The sequence below is a fragment of the Rhodotorula graminis genome (genome assembly GCF_001329695.1).
Source record: "Rhodotorula graminis WP1 unplaced genomic scaffold RHOBAscaffold_6, whole genome shotgun sequence".
NCBI classification, from domain to species: domain Eukaryota; kingdom Fungi; phylum Basidiomycota; class Microbotryomycetes; order Sporidiobolales; family Sporidiobolaceae; genus Rhodotorula; species Rhodotorula graminis.
Genome location: NW_017264933.1, coordinates 1,349,518 through 1,365,785, shown reverse-complemented (window position 1 = coordinate 1,365,785; position 16,268 = coordinate 1,349,518). Strand labels below are relative to the sequence as shown.

Genomic DNA, 16,268 nt, shown 5'->3' with positions numbered 1-16,268 from the left:
GCGCGAGGCAGATAGTCGGGCGCGAGGGACAGAGATAGTCTCGCCGAGCGGGGTCCGGGCGCGGCGGGACGGAGTGCGTCGGAGAGCGCAGCTCGTGCGAGTCCAGGTCGAGCGTGGCAGCGGTGCGGCAGAAGCGAGAGCGCACGGAAGGGGCGAACGTCGAGAGAGGTGCGACGAGGCGACGAGAGCGGCCAGCAGGTGCGAGGGCGAAAGGAGAAAGAGCGACGAGGAGGAATGAGAGGAAAGGAGGACCGCACGACGCCGCAGGAGCGCGTCGCTCGGTCAAGCGCGACCGTCGACGGCAGCTGAGGACACTGGCAGCGATGAGCACACGCTCAAACACCCTGCGCCCGCTGCGGCAGCCAGAGAGGAGGGTCGAGGGCGAGAGCGACTCGAGCAGGCGGCGGGAGAGCACCTCTCGACGGCGCGCAGCTCGTGCTCGTCCTTCGCGGCCGAGAGAAGCACCTGAGGGACCTGGTCGCTTTGTGAGCAGCGCCTGTGCGTCTGTGCGCGCACACGCCGAGCTGCGAGGCTGCGAAAGGAGCCGAGACGTCGTCGGGCCGCCGGAAGAGCACCGGCGGGCGTCCCTGGACGGCGAGCGGAGACTCGAAAGGCGTTACAAGCCACTGCGAGTTCGCTCGCCGCCCACGAGGGCGCCGCTGGAGGGAGAGAGCGCTGAAGGACACGGAGCGAGGCGAGCATGCGAGGGGCGGCACACCGCGAGTACGGCCTGGGCTGCGCAGGGTGGCATAGCACAGGCAGTAGCGACGTCCAGGCGCGCGCTCAGCAGCACCGAGAGCGCAACGAGCGAGAGCAAGGCGGGCAACAGACGGGAGGAGGAGCAACACGAGGTTGATCTACTTCCTCGACCATGGCCAACACCGGTGAGTGCAGCGTGCTCCCAGACGTACTCGGTGCAGCTCACTGACCTGGTCCACTCTGTCGACAGACCTGCAGCTGCCGCCGTTCGTCGACTCGGTCTCATCTGTCGCGTTCCACTCTCGCAACCCGCACCTCCTCCTCTCGAGCAGCTGGGACCGTGTAAGTCGCCCGCCTTACCCTCTACTCGGTGTCGCCCCCCTCTGCCACGCTCCTGCGAGCCGCAACGAGTGATCTGACCTCGGCTCCTCCCCTTTCCCCTCCCCCTCTCCCTCCTCTGCCCGTCTCACCCGCAGAACGTCTACCTCCACGACCTGCGCAACCCTTCTGGACCTCGGAAACTCGGCCTGCGCGGCGCCATCCTCGACGTCGCATGGGCAAAGGACTCGGACTGCATCGGGTACGCCGGCGGTCTCGCCAACGAGGTCAGGACGTGCGTCGCGCTCTTTCCCTCTCTCCCGCCTGTCCATACTCGAGCAGGGCGACTGATATATTGGAAGTGCATGCGCGCAGGGTCAACTTTGATTCGAGCGAGACGCAGCTCATCTGCAAGCACGACGACGCCGTGCGGTGCGTCGAATGGAGCGACGAGCTCAGTACGCCCGCCTGTCCTCCATTCTCCCTCGCAGGCCGAGCAGACACTAACTCCTTGCCTCGTAGACGCCGTCATCTCGGGCTCGTGGGACCAGACGCTCCGGATAACGCCCCTCGACCCGTCCACCTCTCAACCCTCGCCCACCCCGATCGTCCTGCGCCTCCCGCACAAGGTCTACTCGCTCGTCGTCTCGAAGAGCAAGATCGTGTGCGCCATGGGCGGGCGCGCCGTGTGGATATGGGACGTGCCGGCGCTCAAGAAGGCGATCGACGAGGGTAAGAAGGGCGACGCGATCGAGCCGTGGCAAAGGAGGGAGAGCAGCCTCAAGTTCATGATGCGCGCCGTCAGGATCATGCCCAACGACAAGGGTGCGTCCCCTGTGTCTCTCTCTGTCTCGGTACTGGGCTCGTCTCGCCCTCGTCGTCGCCGTCACGTCCGACTGACCCTCCTCCCTCCCTTTCCTCGCCCTCGCGACAGGCTACGTCACGACCTCGATCGAGGGCCGCGTCGCAGTCGAGTTCTTTGACCCAGCAGCCGACGTCCAGGCCAAGAAGTACGCGTTCAAGTGCCACCGCCAGGTCGTCGAGGGCGTCGACACGGTGTACCCGGTCACCGGGCTCGCGTTCAACCCGGTGCACGGCACGTTCGCGACCGGCGGCGGCGACGGCACCGTGTCGGTGTGGGACCCGAGCGCCAAGAAGCGCCTGCGCCAGTTCCCGCGGTACCCGGCGCCCATCTCGGCGCTCGAGTTCTCGGCCGACGGCAACTCGCTCGCGGTCGCGTTTTCCGAGGCCGACGAGGGCGGCACGACGACGGCCAAGGGCGCAGGGCAGGGCGGCAACGGCGTGTGGATCCGGACGTGCGGCGACGAGTGCAAGCCCAAGGCCAAGTAGAGTCGGCGGCAAGGAGCGGGTCCCGCAGCTGCTGCAACTCTCAGACTCTGTGCGACGACGAGTGCTGCGAGAGAATGTGCTCGAGTACAACAATGAGAGCGAGTGCGCTATCTACAAAAGGTCCGACCGCCGGCACGAGAGAGAGCGCACTCAGGCCGCCTCCTTGAGCACCTCGAGCAACCGCTTCTTCTCGTCGCCAAGCTGCTGCAGCTTGTCCTGCGCGCCCCTCATCTTGGCGAGGAGCTCGCCGACGCGCACCTCGACCTCGGGCGGGACCGTCGCGCCGCCGCCAAACGCCCACCGGCCCTTGTCGCCCGTAAAGAGGGCGCTCAGCTCGACGAGGCCCTTCTCGGCCGCGTCAATGTCGGCCCGGGCGCCCTTGAGCCCGGCCTCGACGGCGCGGTACTCGATCGCGGCGCGGAACGGCGCGTCGTCGACGAGGCGGGCGCACGCGGCGCGGTACACGGGCTTGCCCGGGCGGATGAGCGACGGCCGGCCGTGGTGGTGGTGGACTGCGATGAGCGACGCCGCCTCGAGGGCGCGCAGCGGCCCGTCGTCGCCGCCAAAGGTCGTCAAGAGCGTCTCGTTGTACTTGAGCTACGGGCGAGGGGAGAGGACGAACGAGGAGGAAGGAGAGGTGCGGGGAAAGGAAAGTCAGTCACCCTGTCGCATGCGACGAACTAGAGAGAGAGTGTGTGTGGAGGGACGGTAGAGGGGCGAGAGGACGAGAGAGGGGTAGAGGACGCACCTCGCCCTTGTCGCCGAGCGCCTTGACGAGCGCCCAGGCTTGCGCCCTCGACCACTTGAGCTTGTCGGCCTCGTTCTGGTCGTCGCCAAAGAGGTTCTTGCGCAGCTCGGACGCGTTGCGCTGCACAATGTCGTCGACGGCCTCGCCGACGTCCTGGCCGGCGCGCGTCTTTTGCACGAGCAGGTCGAGGTCGGTCTGGCGGCCGCCGAGGCGCGCGACGGCGGGGAAGGCCGTCGCGGGCAGGTCGTGCTCGAACGAGGCGAGCTTGGCGGCGACGTACTGGAGCGACGCCTCGGGGCTCGCGTCGGTGAGCGTGATGACGTTGAACGGCTTGGACGGAAGCGCGCGCGCGAGCGGCTTGGCGAGCGTCGCCGACTCGGACGTAAAGACGACGTGCGCGACCTGGTTCTCGACGAGGACGGCGGCCCACTCGGAGAGGACGTCCCAAAGGACCTCCTGCTTGGCCTCGCCCTTGGCCGCAAAGCCCTTGATGACGACGACGGGCAGGCGCTCGACGGGCACGCCGTCGCCGCCACTCGACGACGACGACGACGACGACGACGAAGACGATGTCGCTGCCGAGGCTGCGGCATCGCGCACGACGGCGCTGCTCCTCGGCCCGACAATCTCGACCTCCTCCTTGTCGTCGACGGCCGCCTCCTGGTCGACGGCGCTCGGGCCCTCGACGCCGCCGCCGAGCTCGGCGACGATGCCGCTGCCGGCGACGGCGTCGAGCCTCGCGTCGCGCACGCCGACGGTGCGCAGCTGCTCGACGACGGCCTCGCGCTGCTTGTCGTGCTCGCGGCGGAACCGGCCCGACGCGAGCTGCTGCTGGGCGCGCGCCTGGGTCGCGGTCGCGATGCGCGACAGGGCCGAGGCCGTCACCTCGAGGATGCTCTTGAGCTGGGCGTCGAGCGTCGCCGAGAAGCCGGCTTTTTGGCCGATGAGGCCCATCGACGCGAGGTCGATCATGTTGCTGAGCGACGCGGCAAAGACAAAGTTGGGGCGGTACCCGACGGCCGACGCGAGCTCGGTGACGAGCTTGGTATCGGACCGCGCGTTCTTGAGCAGCTGGTTGCAGTCGATCGTGAGGACGTTCCTGTGGGCGACAGGGGTCAGTTCCCGAGGTCGAGGAGAGTGAGAGGCGCCGCTCGACGACGGGGACGGTGGAACGCGAGAGAGGGTGGGAGGAAGAAGGAAAGAGGGGAACAAGGGGAAGAGAGAGAGAGAGAGAGGGAGAGAGTGGACGTACTTGCCGTCGGCGAGCACCTCGTCGACGAGGGCCGTCTTGCCCGACCCTTGCGGGCCCGTGACGACGACAAACGTGTCGGGCCGGTCGACGAGCCAGTTGCGGAGCGTCTCCCTCGCCTCCTCGCGCTCCTTCTCGATCCCCGTCCCGCCGCGCGCGAGCCCGTCCTGCGCGGCGCCGCTCAGGCGGAAATGGTCGGCGAGGCGGCCGACCGTCTCCTTCTTGAGCCAGCGCACGGCGGCCCACTGGTCGGCGTCGAACGTGCCCTCGACCTTGGCCATGACGCTCAGCTCGCGGATCGGGTCAAACACGGCGTACGAGATGGTGCCCAACAGGGCGACGACGAGCGGGATCGTGATGCGCGGGTGGCTCGTCGCAAAGTCCTTGGCGTACGACGTGCGCTTGGCGTCGGCGTACAGGATGCGCAGGACGGCCTGGTGCGGCGCCGAGGTTGACGCGGCGTGGAGGCAGTTTCGAGCCGAGGCGGCCGAGCGGATCGACGTGTAGATGATGCGCGCCTGCTTGGGCGACACGGGCACAATGTCGTGGATCTTGCCGTACGGGCGAAAGATCTGGTACAGCTCTTCTTGCGGGATCTGGCGGGTCGGGAGGGAGGGCTCGTCAGGGTCGCTCGTCCGGTACCGGCGAGGAGGGTCGAGGAGGGAGGGACAGGGACGCACCTCGGAGCCCTCGATATCGACGCGGATCTCGCGCGAGGGGAAGCGGTTCATGTCCTCCATCCAGGGCTCGCCGCGCACGAGGAACGCACGCGAGGGCCGGCCGAGGCTGTACCAGGGCTTGAGGGCATGCTTGTCGAGCGACTCGTTCTGCGGGAGGTATGGACTGTCAGAGAAAGGTGCGCAAGGGAGAGAGAGAGAGAGAGAGAGAGAGAGAGAGAGAGGGACGCACGGTGATGTTCTCGAGGTGGGCGACGATGCGGTTGGCGGCGGCCGGGTCGTCGGCGTGGACGTCGTTGGGGAGCTGAAAGCGGACGCGGACAAAGGCGCCGCCGTCCTTTGCGCGCGGGTCGACCGAGACGACGTCGAGGTGGAGCGGAGCGGTGGACGACGGGACCGACTGGCGCAGGCGGTCGAGCGTGTCGCCCTGGTGGAGGCGCGAGAACAAGTGGCGGATGTCCCAGACGGCAAAGCGGATCGGGTAGACGTGGTCGAACCAGAGGTAGGCGGTCGCAGTCTGGCTCGAGGCCGGGTTGGCGTCGAGAGGCGGATCTTGAGGAGAGGCAACGAGGTGGGGCTGCGAGGAAGAGCGAGGGCGGGTCAGTTGCGGTCGCGGGAGGGTCCAAATCGAAGGTGCGCTCGAGTTGGTCGAATCGGCGGAGAGAGAGTGCTCACTGGTGGCACGAGGTGAGGCGGACGTTGAGGCGATGCGGGGAGCGTCAAGGTCGAGGCCGGGTGGGTGAGGGCGGCCCGGGCGAGGGTGCGAGTTGGACGGACAGGTCTTGCGAGCTGCCTGAGTGCCAGCATGCTCTTCACAGGGGCGCACAGCGTGGGTGGGAGCGAGCTGCGGGCCAAGCGACGAGGTCATCGCCAATTCGGCGTCGATGGTCTCCCTCTCTCTCGTTGCACCCTCTCGGTTGGCCAGCTGCCACCAGAGTGCTCCTGCTCGAATCGCAGCAGCCCATTACCGCCATGGACCCGCCCACCGAGTACGCCTCGGCCCAGGGCGTCTTCCTCCCCGCCTCGCTCAGCCCCGTCGCCTTGTACCAGTACCACGCACTCGGCAAGCAGCCAAAGCACCCTTCGGCACTCCCGACCTTGATCGCCGTCGTCGCAGAGAGGTGCGTCCTCCTCTCGTCGCCGTCGAACCTCCCCCACCCCGCTCCCCCCTCTTATCGTCCCTGCCCAGCTCGCTCACTCTCTCCTCTTTCCCGCTCGCAGTATCGCAGAAGTCGCCATCCTCTGGTCCATTCCTCCCTCCTCTCCCTGCCCTACGGCGGCGACAACCGCGAGCTGACAACGGCGCACTCCCCCTCCCTCCCCCCACTTCGTCCCTCTCTCGCAGCGCCGTCGGCTGGTTCCTCGCCCACAAGGGCATCGTCGATGGTAAGGCCAAAAAGGTGAGCCCTTGCTCTCGACGTCATGAGCCGTGCCGTCGCACGCGCGGCAAACGGCCCTGGATCGTAGTCGCACGGGCTCACTCTTGTCCTCGTTTCCCTCGCAGATTCTCAACAAGAGTACGTTCGCCTTTCGTCTTCTCGCCCACGCAACACAACTGACAGGTCTCGCACACCCCAACAGTCAACACGTCCATCTTTACGCCGTGCCTCCTGTTCAACAAGGTCGCCTTCTCGCTCACGCCCGACAAGCTCGCCGACCTCTACATAATCCCGATCGGCTTCTGCATCGTGTCGGCCTTCTCGGCCGGCGTCGCCTACCTCTTTGCCCGCCTCGTCCGCCTCAACCGAGGGCAGCGCAACTTTGCCAGTCCGTCCCGCTCCCCCTCCCCTCTCAGCCTCTTCGGGGTCCTGACCCTCCTCTCGCACGCCCACAGTCGCCTGCGCCACGTTCCAGAACTCGAACTCGCTCCCGATCGCGCTCCTCCAGTCGCTCATTGGCGAAAAGTTGCCGCTCCGGTGGGACCACGACGACACGCGCGACGCCATGCTCGGTCGCGGCCTGTCGTACCTCGTCCTGTTCTCGTCCCTCGGCATCATCGTCCGGTGGAGCATCGGCGTCAAGCTCCTCACGTCGGCGGAGTCGCAGACCGAGACGGGCGAGGTCCCGCCCGAGGACGACGTCGAGCAGCAGCAGACGGCCGACGGGCAGGCGCCGTACGCGGTGCGCGAGGACGAGGCCGACGGCGCGCGCGAGGACGACGCGCTCCTCGTCAACGGCGGCGCCGCCAAGGGCGACAAGCGCCGCTCGATCCTCAAGAACGGCTCGGCCGGCGCCCGCACGCGCGAGTCGACCGCGGCGTCGTCGAGCGCCGAGACGGCCGTCCACAACGGGCACGGCACGTCGCTCGACCCGACTGCGCCGTCTTTCGAGCCGCACCACCAGGACCAGGGCCAGCTGCAGCCACCGACGCCGACCAAGAAGAAGCAGGCGCGCATCGTGCACTCGTTCCCGAACACGCCCATCCCGAGCGTGTCGTCGCGCAGCGAGCTCAACAGCACCTCGTCCGAGTACGACGACGGCGACGATGACGACGATGACGACGACGACGAGACGAGCGCCGAGTGGACGTCCGAGGACGGGCACGCCGACGCCGAGTGGGGCGCCCAGCGCGGCTTTGGGCGCCGCTTCCTCGACAGCGGCCGGTTCGCGCGCGTCCGCCGCTTCGGTCGCACGGCGCAGAAGAAGCTGCAGCGGTTCTGGGTCAAGTTCAGCGACTTTATGACGGTCCCGCTGTGGGCCGCCGTCCTGAGCCTCGTTGTCGCCTGCATCCCGCCGCTGCAGCACACGCTCAACAAGGTCGAGCCCCTCAAGGCGTGCGTCCCCTGTCTCTCTCTCACTACGCGGACGAGGACTGACTCGTCGTTCGACGTGCGCAGCGCCATCCGCTCGGCCGGCTCGTGCTCGGTCCCGATCACGCTCGTCACCCTCGGCGCCTACTTCTACCGCCCCTCGCCCGCCGCCGCCGCCGACTCGTCGCCTCTGCGCCCCGAGGGCCGCGAGCTGCCGCCCTCGGCCCGCGGCAGGTCGCACTCGCGCTCGCCGGCGCGCCGCCCGCCGCCGCGCACCTTTTCGCGCGCCATGCTCGCGCGCCTCCGCAACCCGTTCGCGCCGATCCAGCACACGCCCGAGCTCGTGCCGACGGGCTCGGGGCGCGGCGAGACGCGCACCGTCGTCGTGAGCGTCGTGACGCGCATGGTGATCGTGCCCCTGTGCCTCATCCCGCTCTTTGCGTGGTACGCCAAGGCGACGATCAACGTTGCCGACGACCCGGTCTTTGTCGTCGTCGCGTGCCTCCTCATCGGGTGCGTCCCCTGCTCCCTCTTGTCGTCGTCGTCGTCGTCGAGCGAGACCTGACCTCGCCTCCTTGCCCTCCCTCCTCCCCCTCTCCCTCCCTCGCCTTGCCTTGCCTTGCCTCTTCTTCTATCATCTGCAGCGCGCCAAGTGCCATAACGCTGGCCCAGCTAACGTCATCTGCAGGCGCACTCGTCTTCGAGCGCCTTATTGCGAGGACGCTCCTCGTCTCGTACGGCCTCCTCACAGCCCCGTCGACCGTCCTCCTCGTCCTCGCCGCGATCTGGATCAACGGCCTGCAGCATCCCGAGGGTCCAGCATGAGTTGGGAGCATGCGCGGCGGTACGATGGCGGCCTGGGCTCGTGCACGGTGCGAGGGGGAGGAGGAGGAAGAGGAGGTCGAGGAGGGTCGGGGCGCCCTGGCGGGCGCACCGTCGGCTGTAGACGAGCAGGCAAGCTATCGGATCGCCTTTCTTGCTCTCGAGTGTGACGCGAGAGCAAAGCATGCACCATCTGGCGAGCTGAAAGCGTTGCAAGAGCTGGCCGAGGGAGGAGGAGAGGGAAAGGTCTCCCTTTCGGGCAGCTGGCTTGGTGGCAGATCTCGGGGCCTGAGAGAGCTTCGGAAGCAGCCTGGACTCGTCTCTGAAGCTTTAGACAGAGGGTGTGATGCCGATTTTGCGACTTGGCGAGGAGGAGCTGATGAGGTCGCTTCGCCCTCGCTCCACCACCGCCTCGCCCACGAGCCAGAGCACCATGACAGCCGAGCAGTCGACACAGCTGCTCGTAGCGCTCCTCACCCTCCCAGCCTCGTCGCTCCCCTCGACCCTGGCCCTCCCCACCATCGCCGACTCGCTGTCATCGCTCCTCGCCGCGAGCCGCTCGACCCAGCACCAGCAGCGCACCAGCGATGACACGCGCCAGCTCCTCCAGGCCGTCATCGCCCGCGCAGCACCCGTCAAAGGCGCCCTCACGAGCCTGTCGCTCGTCGCCCACTACCTTGCCGCCTTCCTCCCGCTCAACGCCCACCTCGCACGCGCCACGGCCCACGAGGCCCTCACGGCCAATGCCCGCCTCGCCCAGCAGGTCCGCACCGACGGCCTCGACGCCCTCAAGCTCGCCCTCGGCCGCGCCGGCACCCCAGACGACGAGCACGGCAACGGCGCCATCGACGCGGCGACTACGCTCCTCGCGCTCGTGCAGGGCACCCTCGAGTGCTTCTCGCCCCAGTCGACTGCGGGCGCGACCGCAGCGACCGACTGCCTCGCTGCCCTCGCGGGCGCGTACGCCCGCCTCGAGGCCGACTCGGCCCCGGCGCTCGACTCGCTCCGGCTCGCCATCGTCGACACGGCCCACGCCCTCGTCCTCACGACCTCGTCCGCCCTCTCGACATCGTCCTCGGCAGCTCACGCCTCGTCGACCGCCCTCGACTGCCTCAAGGACCTCCTCGTCGTCCTCCTTCCGCCGCGCTCGAGCGCGGCAGGCCCGTCCGCCCTCGCGCTCGACCTCGCGTCGCTCGCGCCCGGCCTTGCAGCGACGCTCACCGACGCTGTGACGGGCTCGGTCGGGCCGACGGCGCGCCAGGTCAAGGACCTCGTCGGCGGGCTGCGGCGCGCAGGGGAGGGAGCGGCGGGCGAGGCGCCAGACTGGGTCGCAAGGCTGCGCCGGGCGCAGCAGGTCGGTGGAGCGGCAGACGCCGGTGTCGGGCTCGGGCGGGACAAGGGGAAGGAGGTGGCGCTCGCCGGGGTGGACGGGGCCCCGGTCGGGGACGCAGAGAGGGAGGCGGAGCTGGCTTCGGTGAGTCGACGGCGGCTCCGCGTGTCCCTATCACGGCCATCGTGCGGTACATTGACTCTCGCTCCTCCGACTTCCTCTCACAGGCCATCTCGCACCTGCTCGACCTCTTCCCGCACCTGCCCGCACCCTTCCTCCGAGCTGCCCTCGTCCACCCGACCTTCTCCTCGTCGGGCAATCTCGAACGCGCCACCGAGTCGCTCGTCGCTTCCCTCCTCGACGATGCACCTCTTCCTGCCGACCTCGTCGCCCTGCGCGACGGCGCCGCGCCCTCGCCCGCACCCGCTCCCGCTCCTCCCGCGCCCACCAAGCCTGCGCCTTCCCACTCGCCTGCGCCGGCCGCGCCCGCTCGCGCCAACGTCCACGACGACGACCGCCTCTTTTCGCGCGGGACGCTCCTCGGCCCCAGAACGGCGCGCCGTTCGCCACCTGCGAGCGCTCGGGCCTCGAGCGGCGGCCTCGCGCTCGACGAGTCGCTCAAGGCGAGCATCATAGCGCTCACCGAAGCGCCGTCGTCGGACGAGGACGACGACGACGACGCGTACGGCGAGGCGTTCCTCGAGGGCGACGAGGACGGCGGGCCACGCGTCAAGGTCGGCGACGGCGAGCCCAAGGACGGCGAGGGATCGTCGGACGAGGACGGCGAGCACGGCGGCACGCGCACGCCGCGAGGAGGGTTCGACGGCCCGCAGGGCGGCAGCACGACGGCGTCGTCGAGCGCGCCGCCGGCTCGCGCCGCTGCGCCCGCTCAGGCCGCCGGCTACGGGCCCGCCGTCACGCTCACGCTCGAGAGCGCCTACCTCGCGCACCCCGAGGTGTTTGCGCGCGACAGCGCGACGCGCAGGGGCAAGGCGCGCAAGGTGTTGCGCGAGCGCACCGGGCTCGGCGACGAGCAGATCGAGGGGTGGAAGAGCATGCTCGAGCGCGATGTGCGTCGCCTGTTTCCCTCTCTCTCTCTCTCTTTCCTGCCATCTTGTGCGCCTCTCTAAATGCACTCGTACTGACACACGAGCGGTCGACCACGCCTCGCAGGCCAAGAAGATGCAGCGCCTCAAGGACAAGCATCAAGACCTCGCCGCCGGCGGCAACCGGCCCTCGGCGCCCTCTTCTTCGGCGCACCGGGCCGCCGGTGCGTCGTCGTCCGCCACAGGGGCGCACGAGCGTCCGCCTCACCAGCAGCAGCAGCAGAAGCAGCAGGAGGGCTCGAGCGCCGGCGACGGGGCAGGAGGCGGGCGAGGAGGAGCGAGCGGTGGACGGGGCGGCGCACGAGGCGGTGGAGCATCGAGGGGCAGGGGCGATGGTGGGCGAAAGGAGCATGACCGAGCCAAGAGGGGAAGGGACCGCAAGATGGCGAGGATGGGCGCGGCGCCGTAGATTTGAGCGACGGCGAGAATGAGCTCGTTCGCAGCTGCAGTACACGTACCTCTCGCTCTCTCCTCCTCGTGAAGCTTTCAGTGAGTGCAGAAAAAGCTGTTCTCTCGGGTCGTGCGTCGGCGAGAGAGACCGTGAGAGCCAAAGTTGCGCGAGCAGGACCAACTTGCGAAGGTCGACTCGGCACTTCCTCCTCGTGCTGCGGCTGTTCTAGCTAGCTGCAGTGCCTCTCGCTTTCGCCAGAAAGGCTCAACTCGAGCTCAGTGACGTGCTCGACAGGTCTGCTTACAACTCGGAGAGAAAGAGTAGCAACTGAGAGAGGAAGAGTAGCAACTCTCGCTTTGAGAAGGCTAGCTTGGTAGTCTCTCTAGCTCCTGGCACACAGTCTCTCCTTGTCTCTCTCGACTCGAACTTGGTCAGTGCGAGCTCAGAGCAGCTCGCGAGCCCCTTACCTGGACTACTCGCGTGTGGGTTCGAGCGAGAGAGACCAAGTCCGTCACCTTGAGAAGGTGGTTCCGCGTGCCTGCTCTCGATCCTCTCGACTCGACCTGGGCGATTCTTGAGGGCTCTCGTGCGAGGCAAGACGAGGGGCAGAAGGCAAAAGCGGCGACTGGAAATGACAAGCGGACCGTCCTCCTCAAGCGCTAGACAAGCTGATCCTCCTCGAAAGCAAGCTGCGTCGGGCCCTCCCCTCGCCCTCTGCCCGACCCCCCTCGACCCTGAATCCTCCCTATCCGATCACGCGCTTCTGCTGCTCCTCGAGGGCGGCCTTGTCGGGCGTGATCGAGGTGAACGACTCTGCGCAAGCGCGCACGGTCCGGCTCCAGAGCGAGGTGTCCTGCATGTAGCCGAAAGTCTATCGGTCGCCACAGGTCAGAATGGTCCACTGGAGCGAGATAGGAAGAGAGAGAGGCTCACAATGTTGTGCCACGCCTGCTTGCGCATGACCATGTCGTCCTTGATGTGGATGTCGCAGATGTAGCCCAGGTCGATCATGTCCTTGCGCGTCGTCGTCGCAGGGTCCTTGCCGACGAGCTTGATGCACTTGAGGAGGAGCTTGACGAAGGCGACCGCCGAGGAGCTGTCGACCAGACGGCGCTTGCCGCTGCAGGTCGTCGAAGCCCAGTGCTCGAGCATGCGGCGGCAGCCGGCGATGAGCCTGCAGCTACCGCACTCGACGACCGCAGCGGCGTGCTCGAAGATGCTGTCGGTGTCCGCCTTCGAGAGCTGCTCATGCAGCGGCGCGAGGTCGTCGGACGCGTCGACGAAGGCGGACGGCTCGTTGTCGAGGACCGACAAGATCTTGGGGTCGACAGCGACTCCTGCCGAGCGCAACGAGCGTGCTGCGGCGTCGAAGAACGACACCTCGTCCTTGCGGAACGCCTGCCGAACCTCGGCAACGATTGTCGGGACGAGGTTGGACCACGAGGACGGGTCGATGACGGCGTCGTCCGGCTGCCAGAGCGGCACGGCCGACTTGAGCGTGATCAATTTCATGAAGCATGGCCACGGGAGCCGCTCGTCTGCGGACAACGCGGTGGCGCGAGCTTGCTGGAACAGCGCGTGTAGCTGCGACCGGCGGCGTTGCTGAGCGAGCTGACGCTCGTCCTCGAGACGACGGGACCGGTGCAGGGCGACGGCAGCGAGCACGTCCTTACTGATCCGAGCCCACTCTGTGAGAGGCAAAGTCGTCAGAATGGCTCACGCTCGAAAAGACAAGAGCCGGCTCGGCGAGGACGCACGCTGGTCGGTGAGAAGGACGGGGTGCTTGTCGGCCCAAGGGCGTACGGCGACGAAGCTGTGCGAGAGAGAGTGTGTCAGGCTCCTGATGACGACGGCCCAAGGCGAGAAAGAAACACGAGACGCACTCCTCCTTCGAGAAGCCGGCGTTGGCGACCTTGTCGCAGAGCCTGCACAGGGTCAAGAGGGTCAGTGACGTCGGCTACAGTGACACAGAGAAGAGAGACGAGGACGCACTGCTGGTAGCGCTTGTCGACGACGAGTTTGTGATCGACCTCGAGCTGGTGAACGGCGCGGTACTGGAAGGCGAGGATGTCCTCGGCGTCCTTCTTGACGCGCTTGACGTAGCCGCGACGCTCGCGGTGGTACTCGTGGACGGCAGGCGACATCTCGACCTGGTTCGGGGCGGCGCTGTCGCCGACCTCGCCGTCGACCGCCGAAGCGGCCGAGAGGGCGGTCAGGTGGGCCGAAAGCGGCGCGAGGTCGGGCACCCAGTAGTACGGCATGCGGTCGGTGCGCGCGTTGCCTGCGGCCGAGACTGGGCGAGACGAGTCGGTCAGGCTGTCGAACGCGAGAGTGCCCAAAGACGAGGGAAGGGAAGGACATACACGGCGACGAGAGCGCGCACTTGAACGTGTACGGGTGCAGGTCCGGGTCCTCCTTGCGGATCTGCTTCTCGGTCTTGAGGCTGCGGCGGGCGAAGCGCAGGTCAAGACCTGGAGCGCCGACGACGAGAGGAAGCAGGACGCACTTGTTCTTGAAGCACTTGGCGCAGGCGCGAACGCGCAGCGGGAGCTCGGCCTCGGTCTTGCGCGACGGGCCACAGATCTGAAGGAGTCGTGAAGGGAGAGTCAGTTCACCGCAGAGGGCTATCGAGGACGAGGGCGAGGAGAGCGAGAGCGAGGACGCGCCTGGCAAGAAGAACCTTGGGCGAGGAACGCGTACTTGGGCTCGGGAAGCGGCTCGCTCAGGTCGGGCAGGTTGGCGCTGCGGCGGACGTGCTTCCACAGGCCGGCCGACGACTTGCTCGCGAGCGTGCGGTGGATCGGCTTGGACACTTGCGAGATCGAGAGGAGGGTGCCCGGGTCGAGGTCGCCGCAGATCTGCAGACAGGGACGGCTCGTCAGTGGATCCTCTGAGCTGTCGAGAGGACAAGGGGCGCACCTGGTGAAGCAGGTCGAGCGGGAGGGTCGAGAAGACGTCGTTGCCCGACGAGCCGACCTTGGTCGAGCGAGCTGCCGCCTTCTTGCGCTTCTTCTTGGGCACGGCCGCTGCTCGAGGGGGACGTAGAGTCAGTTCAGAGTCCGGTCAGGGCAGTTGCAGGGCTCGGCGAGGACGCACGAGGCTTGTGGGCGTCCGACGAGTCTTCATCAGCGCCGAAGTTTCCCGTCGTCTCCTCGCTCGTCGAGACCGTGGGACGCGTGTGCGTGGGCGTGTCGGGCGCTTTGGAGCCCTCGGCGGGCTTGCGGGCGCGCAGCGTGGGCGGCATGGCGAGCCTGAGAGCGAACAAGGAGCGCGAGCGGTGTGGGGTTGGCGGAGCCGGCAGCGACGTGCTCGCTCGGTGCTCCTCTCGCGAGAGCCGATGCGAGGGATCGCGGCTGCTATGCATGAAGCCATCAGGCACAGCTGCGCCCATGCTCGCACCTTGAGAAGCTGTTCGTCTCGTCGCGCTCGCGCCTCTCACTCGACTCGCAAGTTCGTGTGGAGCGGGCGAGCAAGAGACAGTCTCTGCGCGGCTCAGAGCGCTCAGAGAGACGCGCGGTGCTGACAACACGGGTGCCCGAACGTCTACGCAAGAGGAGAACGCGGCGCCTGCACCGCTAACCCGGACGTGCTCCTCCTCCTCGCTCTGAAGCGGAGCCTCTCCTCCTGGCCCTGCCCGAGCGCACACTCGTCGTCCGACTGACCCAGGCTCGCGCCGTACGAGCGCCTCGAACAGGTAGAGCGAAAGAAGCGGCCCGCAGCACGCCGAGGACGAGGAGCTCGGCGCGCCGCCGTTGCCGCGAGCGTCCTCGCGCGCTCGCCCGGCTGGTACCTGCCACTCACTCGCCCGCCTGCCCCTCAACCGCCGCAAAGAGCGCAAGCTCTGGCATGCCGCCGCGCAGGAGGAGGGCCTCGTCCACCTCGGCGGGCGCGTCCTCCTCCGAGAACCAGACGCGCCGCAGGCGGCACGTCGCATGCACTGCGACGCCGACGACGCACTTGAGCTTGACGGGCGGCGTGAGGGAGAGAAGGAGGGAGCGGAGAGGGAGGGTGATCGTGCACCAAGAGGTGAGGAGGGGGACGGACGAGTCGGACAAGGGAAAGAGGAGGGGAAAGTGGAGAAGGCGAGGGTGCGCTTCTGTCGAGGGGAGGAGCTCGGGCGCGGTCTGTGTGGCGACTGAGAGTCAGGGACGACTCGATCAAGGGCGCGCGGGCGTGCAGAATGGCCCGAGGTCGAGAGAGCGGGACGCACCTGGAACGTCGAGCAGCGCACGATCATGACCTCGCCTCGCTCGTCGACGACTGCCACCTCGAGGTACATCGTCTGCTCGAGGTGCTTGAGCTGAAAGTGCACGGCGGGCAGCTCGACGCCGAGGCCGTCCTCGCGCCAGTCTCGCGGCGACAGGCTGCCCCACCGTACGCTCGTCGTGCGGCAGTCTGGCGCCTGCAGGTGCATGACCTGGCCGTCGAGGTCCTTGGTGCCCGCCGCGAGCCCTCGCCGGAGCCGCCGCAAGCTGTCGACCCTCGCCGCCGAGAGCTCCGAGTCGGCGGCACCGTTCCACGCGACAAGCGTCTCGTGGTCGTCCGAGGCATCTCGTAGCAGCGAGATGAAGCTGTCGGTTACGGCGTCGCCTGCCGCGGTGCACCTGGCGAGCTGTGTCGGGTGTGACGAGGAAGAGGTCGAGGAGAAGAGGGAGAGGAGGGGCGGCTACGAGGCGGAGCGGTGAGGGCGTGGTCGAGGGGCGAGGGCGAGACGAGGACTGACTTGCACGACGTGGTCGAGCAGCATGGTGCAAGCGGTCGAGGGCGACGAGAGGAGCTTCGTCCAAGTCGAGCTGCACCGCCTCCTCCTCCTTGGGCTCGCGCTTCT

At 67.9% G+C, this 16,268-nt stretch overlaps 6 protein-coding genes across 6 annotated transcripts; 3 read left to right on the top strand and 3 right to left on the bottom strand.

Annotated features, from left to right (window-relative positions):
- Positions 1–871: 871 nt before the first annotated feature.
- On the top strand, positions 872–2,424 carry RHOBADRAFT_53527 (uncharacterized protein; the record flags this gene model as incomplete). Its single annotated transcript, XM_018416879.1, has 6 exons — positions 872–884; positions 950–1,041; positions 1,176–1,312; positions 1,393–1,475; positions 1,540–1,842; positions 1,952–2,424. The coding sequence occupies 6 exons, from the start codon at positions 872–874 to the stop codon at positions 2,365–2,367; spliced, it is 1,044 nt and encodes a 347-aa protein (XP_018271610.1). The 3' UTR covers positions 2,368–2,424.
- Positions 2,425–2,432: 8 nt separating this feature from the next.
- On the bottom strand, positions 2,433–5,848 carry RHOBADRAFT_53526 (uncharacterized protein; the record flags this gene model as incomplete). Its single annotated transcript, XM_018416878.1, has 6 exons — positions 2,433–2,964; positions 3,116–4,214; positions 4,368–4,960; positions 5,045–5,191; positions 5,274–5,618; positions 5,717–5,848. 6 exons carry the CDS (start codon positions 5,846–5,848, stop codon positions 2,518–2,520), a joined length of 2,763 nt encoding a protein of 920 aa, XP_018271609.1. The 3' UTR covers positions 2,433–2,517.
- Positions 5,849–6,013: 165 nt separating this feature from the next.
- On the top strand, positions 6,014–8,616 carry RHOBADRAFT_44067 (uncharacterized protein; the record flags this gene model as incomplete). Its single annotated transcript, XM_018414346.1, has 8 exons — positions 6,014–6,162; positions 6,263–6,286; positions 6,387–6,441; positions 6,546–6,558; positions 6,623–6,808; positions 6,876–7,815; positions 7,879–8,304; positions 8,436–8,616. The coding sequence occupies 8 exons, from the start codon at positions 6,014–6,016 to the stop codon at positions 8,614–8,616; spliced, it is 1,974 nt and encodes a 657-aa protein (XP_018271608.1).
- Positions 8,617–9,046: 430 nt separating this feature from the next.
- RHOBADRAFT_53524 (uncharacterized protein) lies at positions 9,047–11,458 on the top strand (the record flags this gene model as incomplete). The annotated part of the gene is made up of 3 exons (XM_018416877.1): positions 9,047–10,036; positions 10,171–11,013; positions 11,117–11,458. The coding sequence occupies 3 exons, from the start codon at positions 9,047–9,049 to the stop codon at positions 11,456–11,458; spliced, it is 2,175 nt and encodes a 724-aa protein (XP_018271607.1).
- Positions 11,459–12,185: 727 nt separating this feature from the next.
- RHOBADRAFT_53523 (uncharacterized protein) lies at positions 12,186–14,684 on the bottom strand (the record flags this gene model as incomplete). The annotated part of the gene is made up of 10 exons (XM_018416876.1): positions 12,186–12,311; positions 12,374–13,128; positions 13,198–13,253; positions 13,324–13,365; positions 13,433–13,721; positions 13,804–13,883; positions 13,947–14,023; positions 14,194–14,298; positions 14,360–14,466; positions 14,537–14,684. The coding sequence occupies 10 exons, from the start codon at positions 14,682–14,684 to the stop codon at positions 12,186–12,188; spliced, it is 1,785 nt and encodes a 594-aa protein (XP_018271606.1).
- A 553-nt stretch (positions 14,685–15,237) lies between these two features.
- Positions 15,238–16,187, bottom strand: RHOBADRAFT_53522 (uncharacterized protein; the record flags this gene model as incomplete). Its single annotated transcript, XM_018416875.1, has 3 exons — positions 15,238–15,564; positions 15,651–16,052; positions 16,164–16,187. 3 exons carry the CDS (start codon positions 16,185–16,187, stop codon positions 15,238–15,240), a joined length of 753 nt encoding a protein of 250 aa, XP_018271605.1.
- Positions 16,188–16,268: the final 81 nt, after the last annotated feature.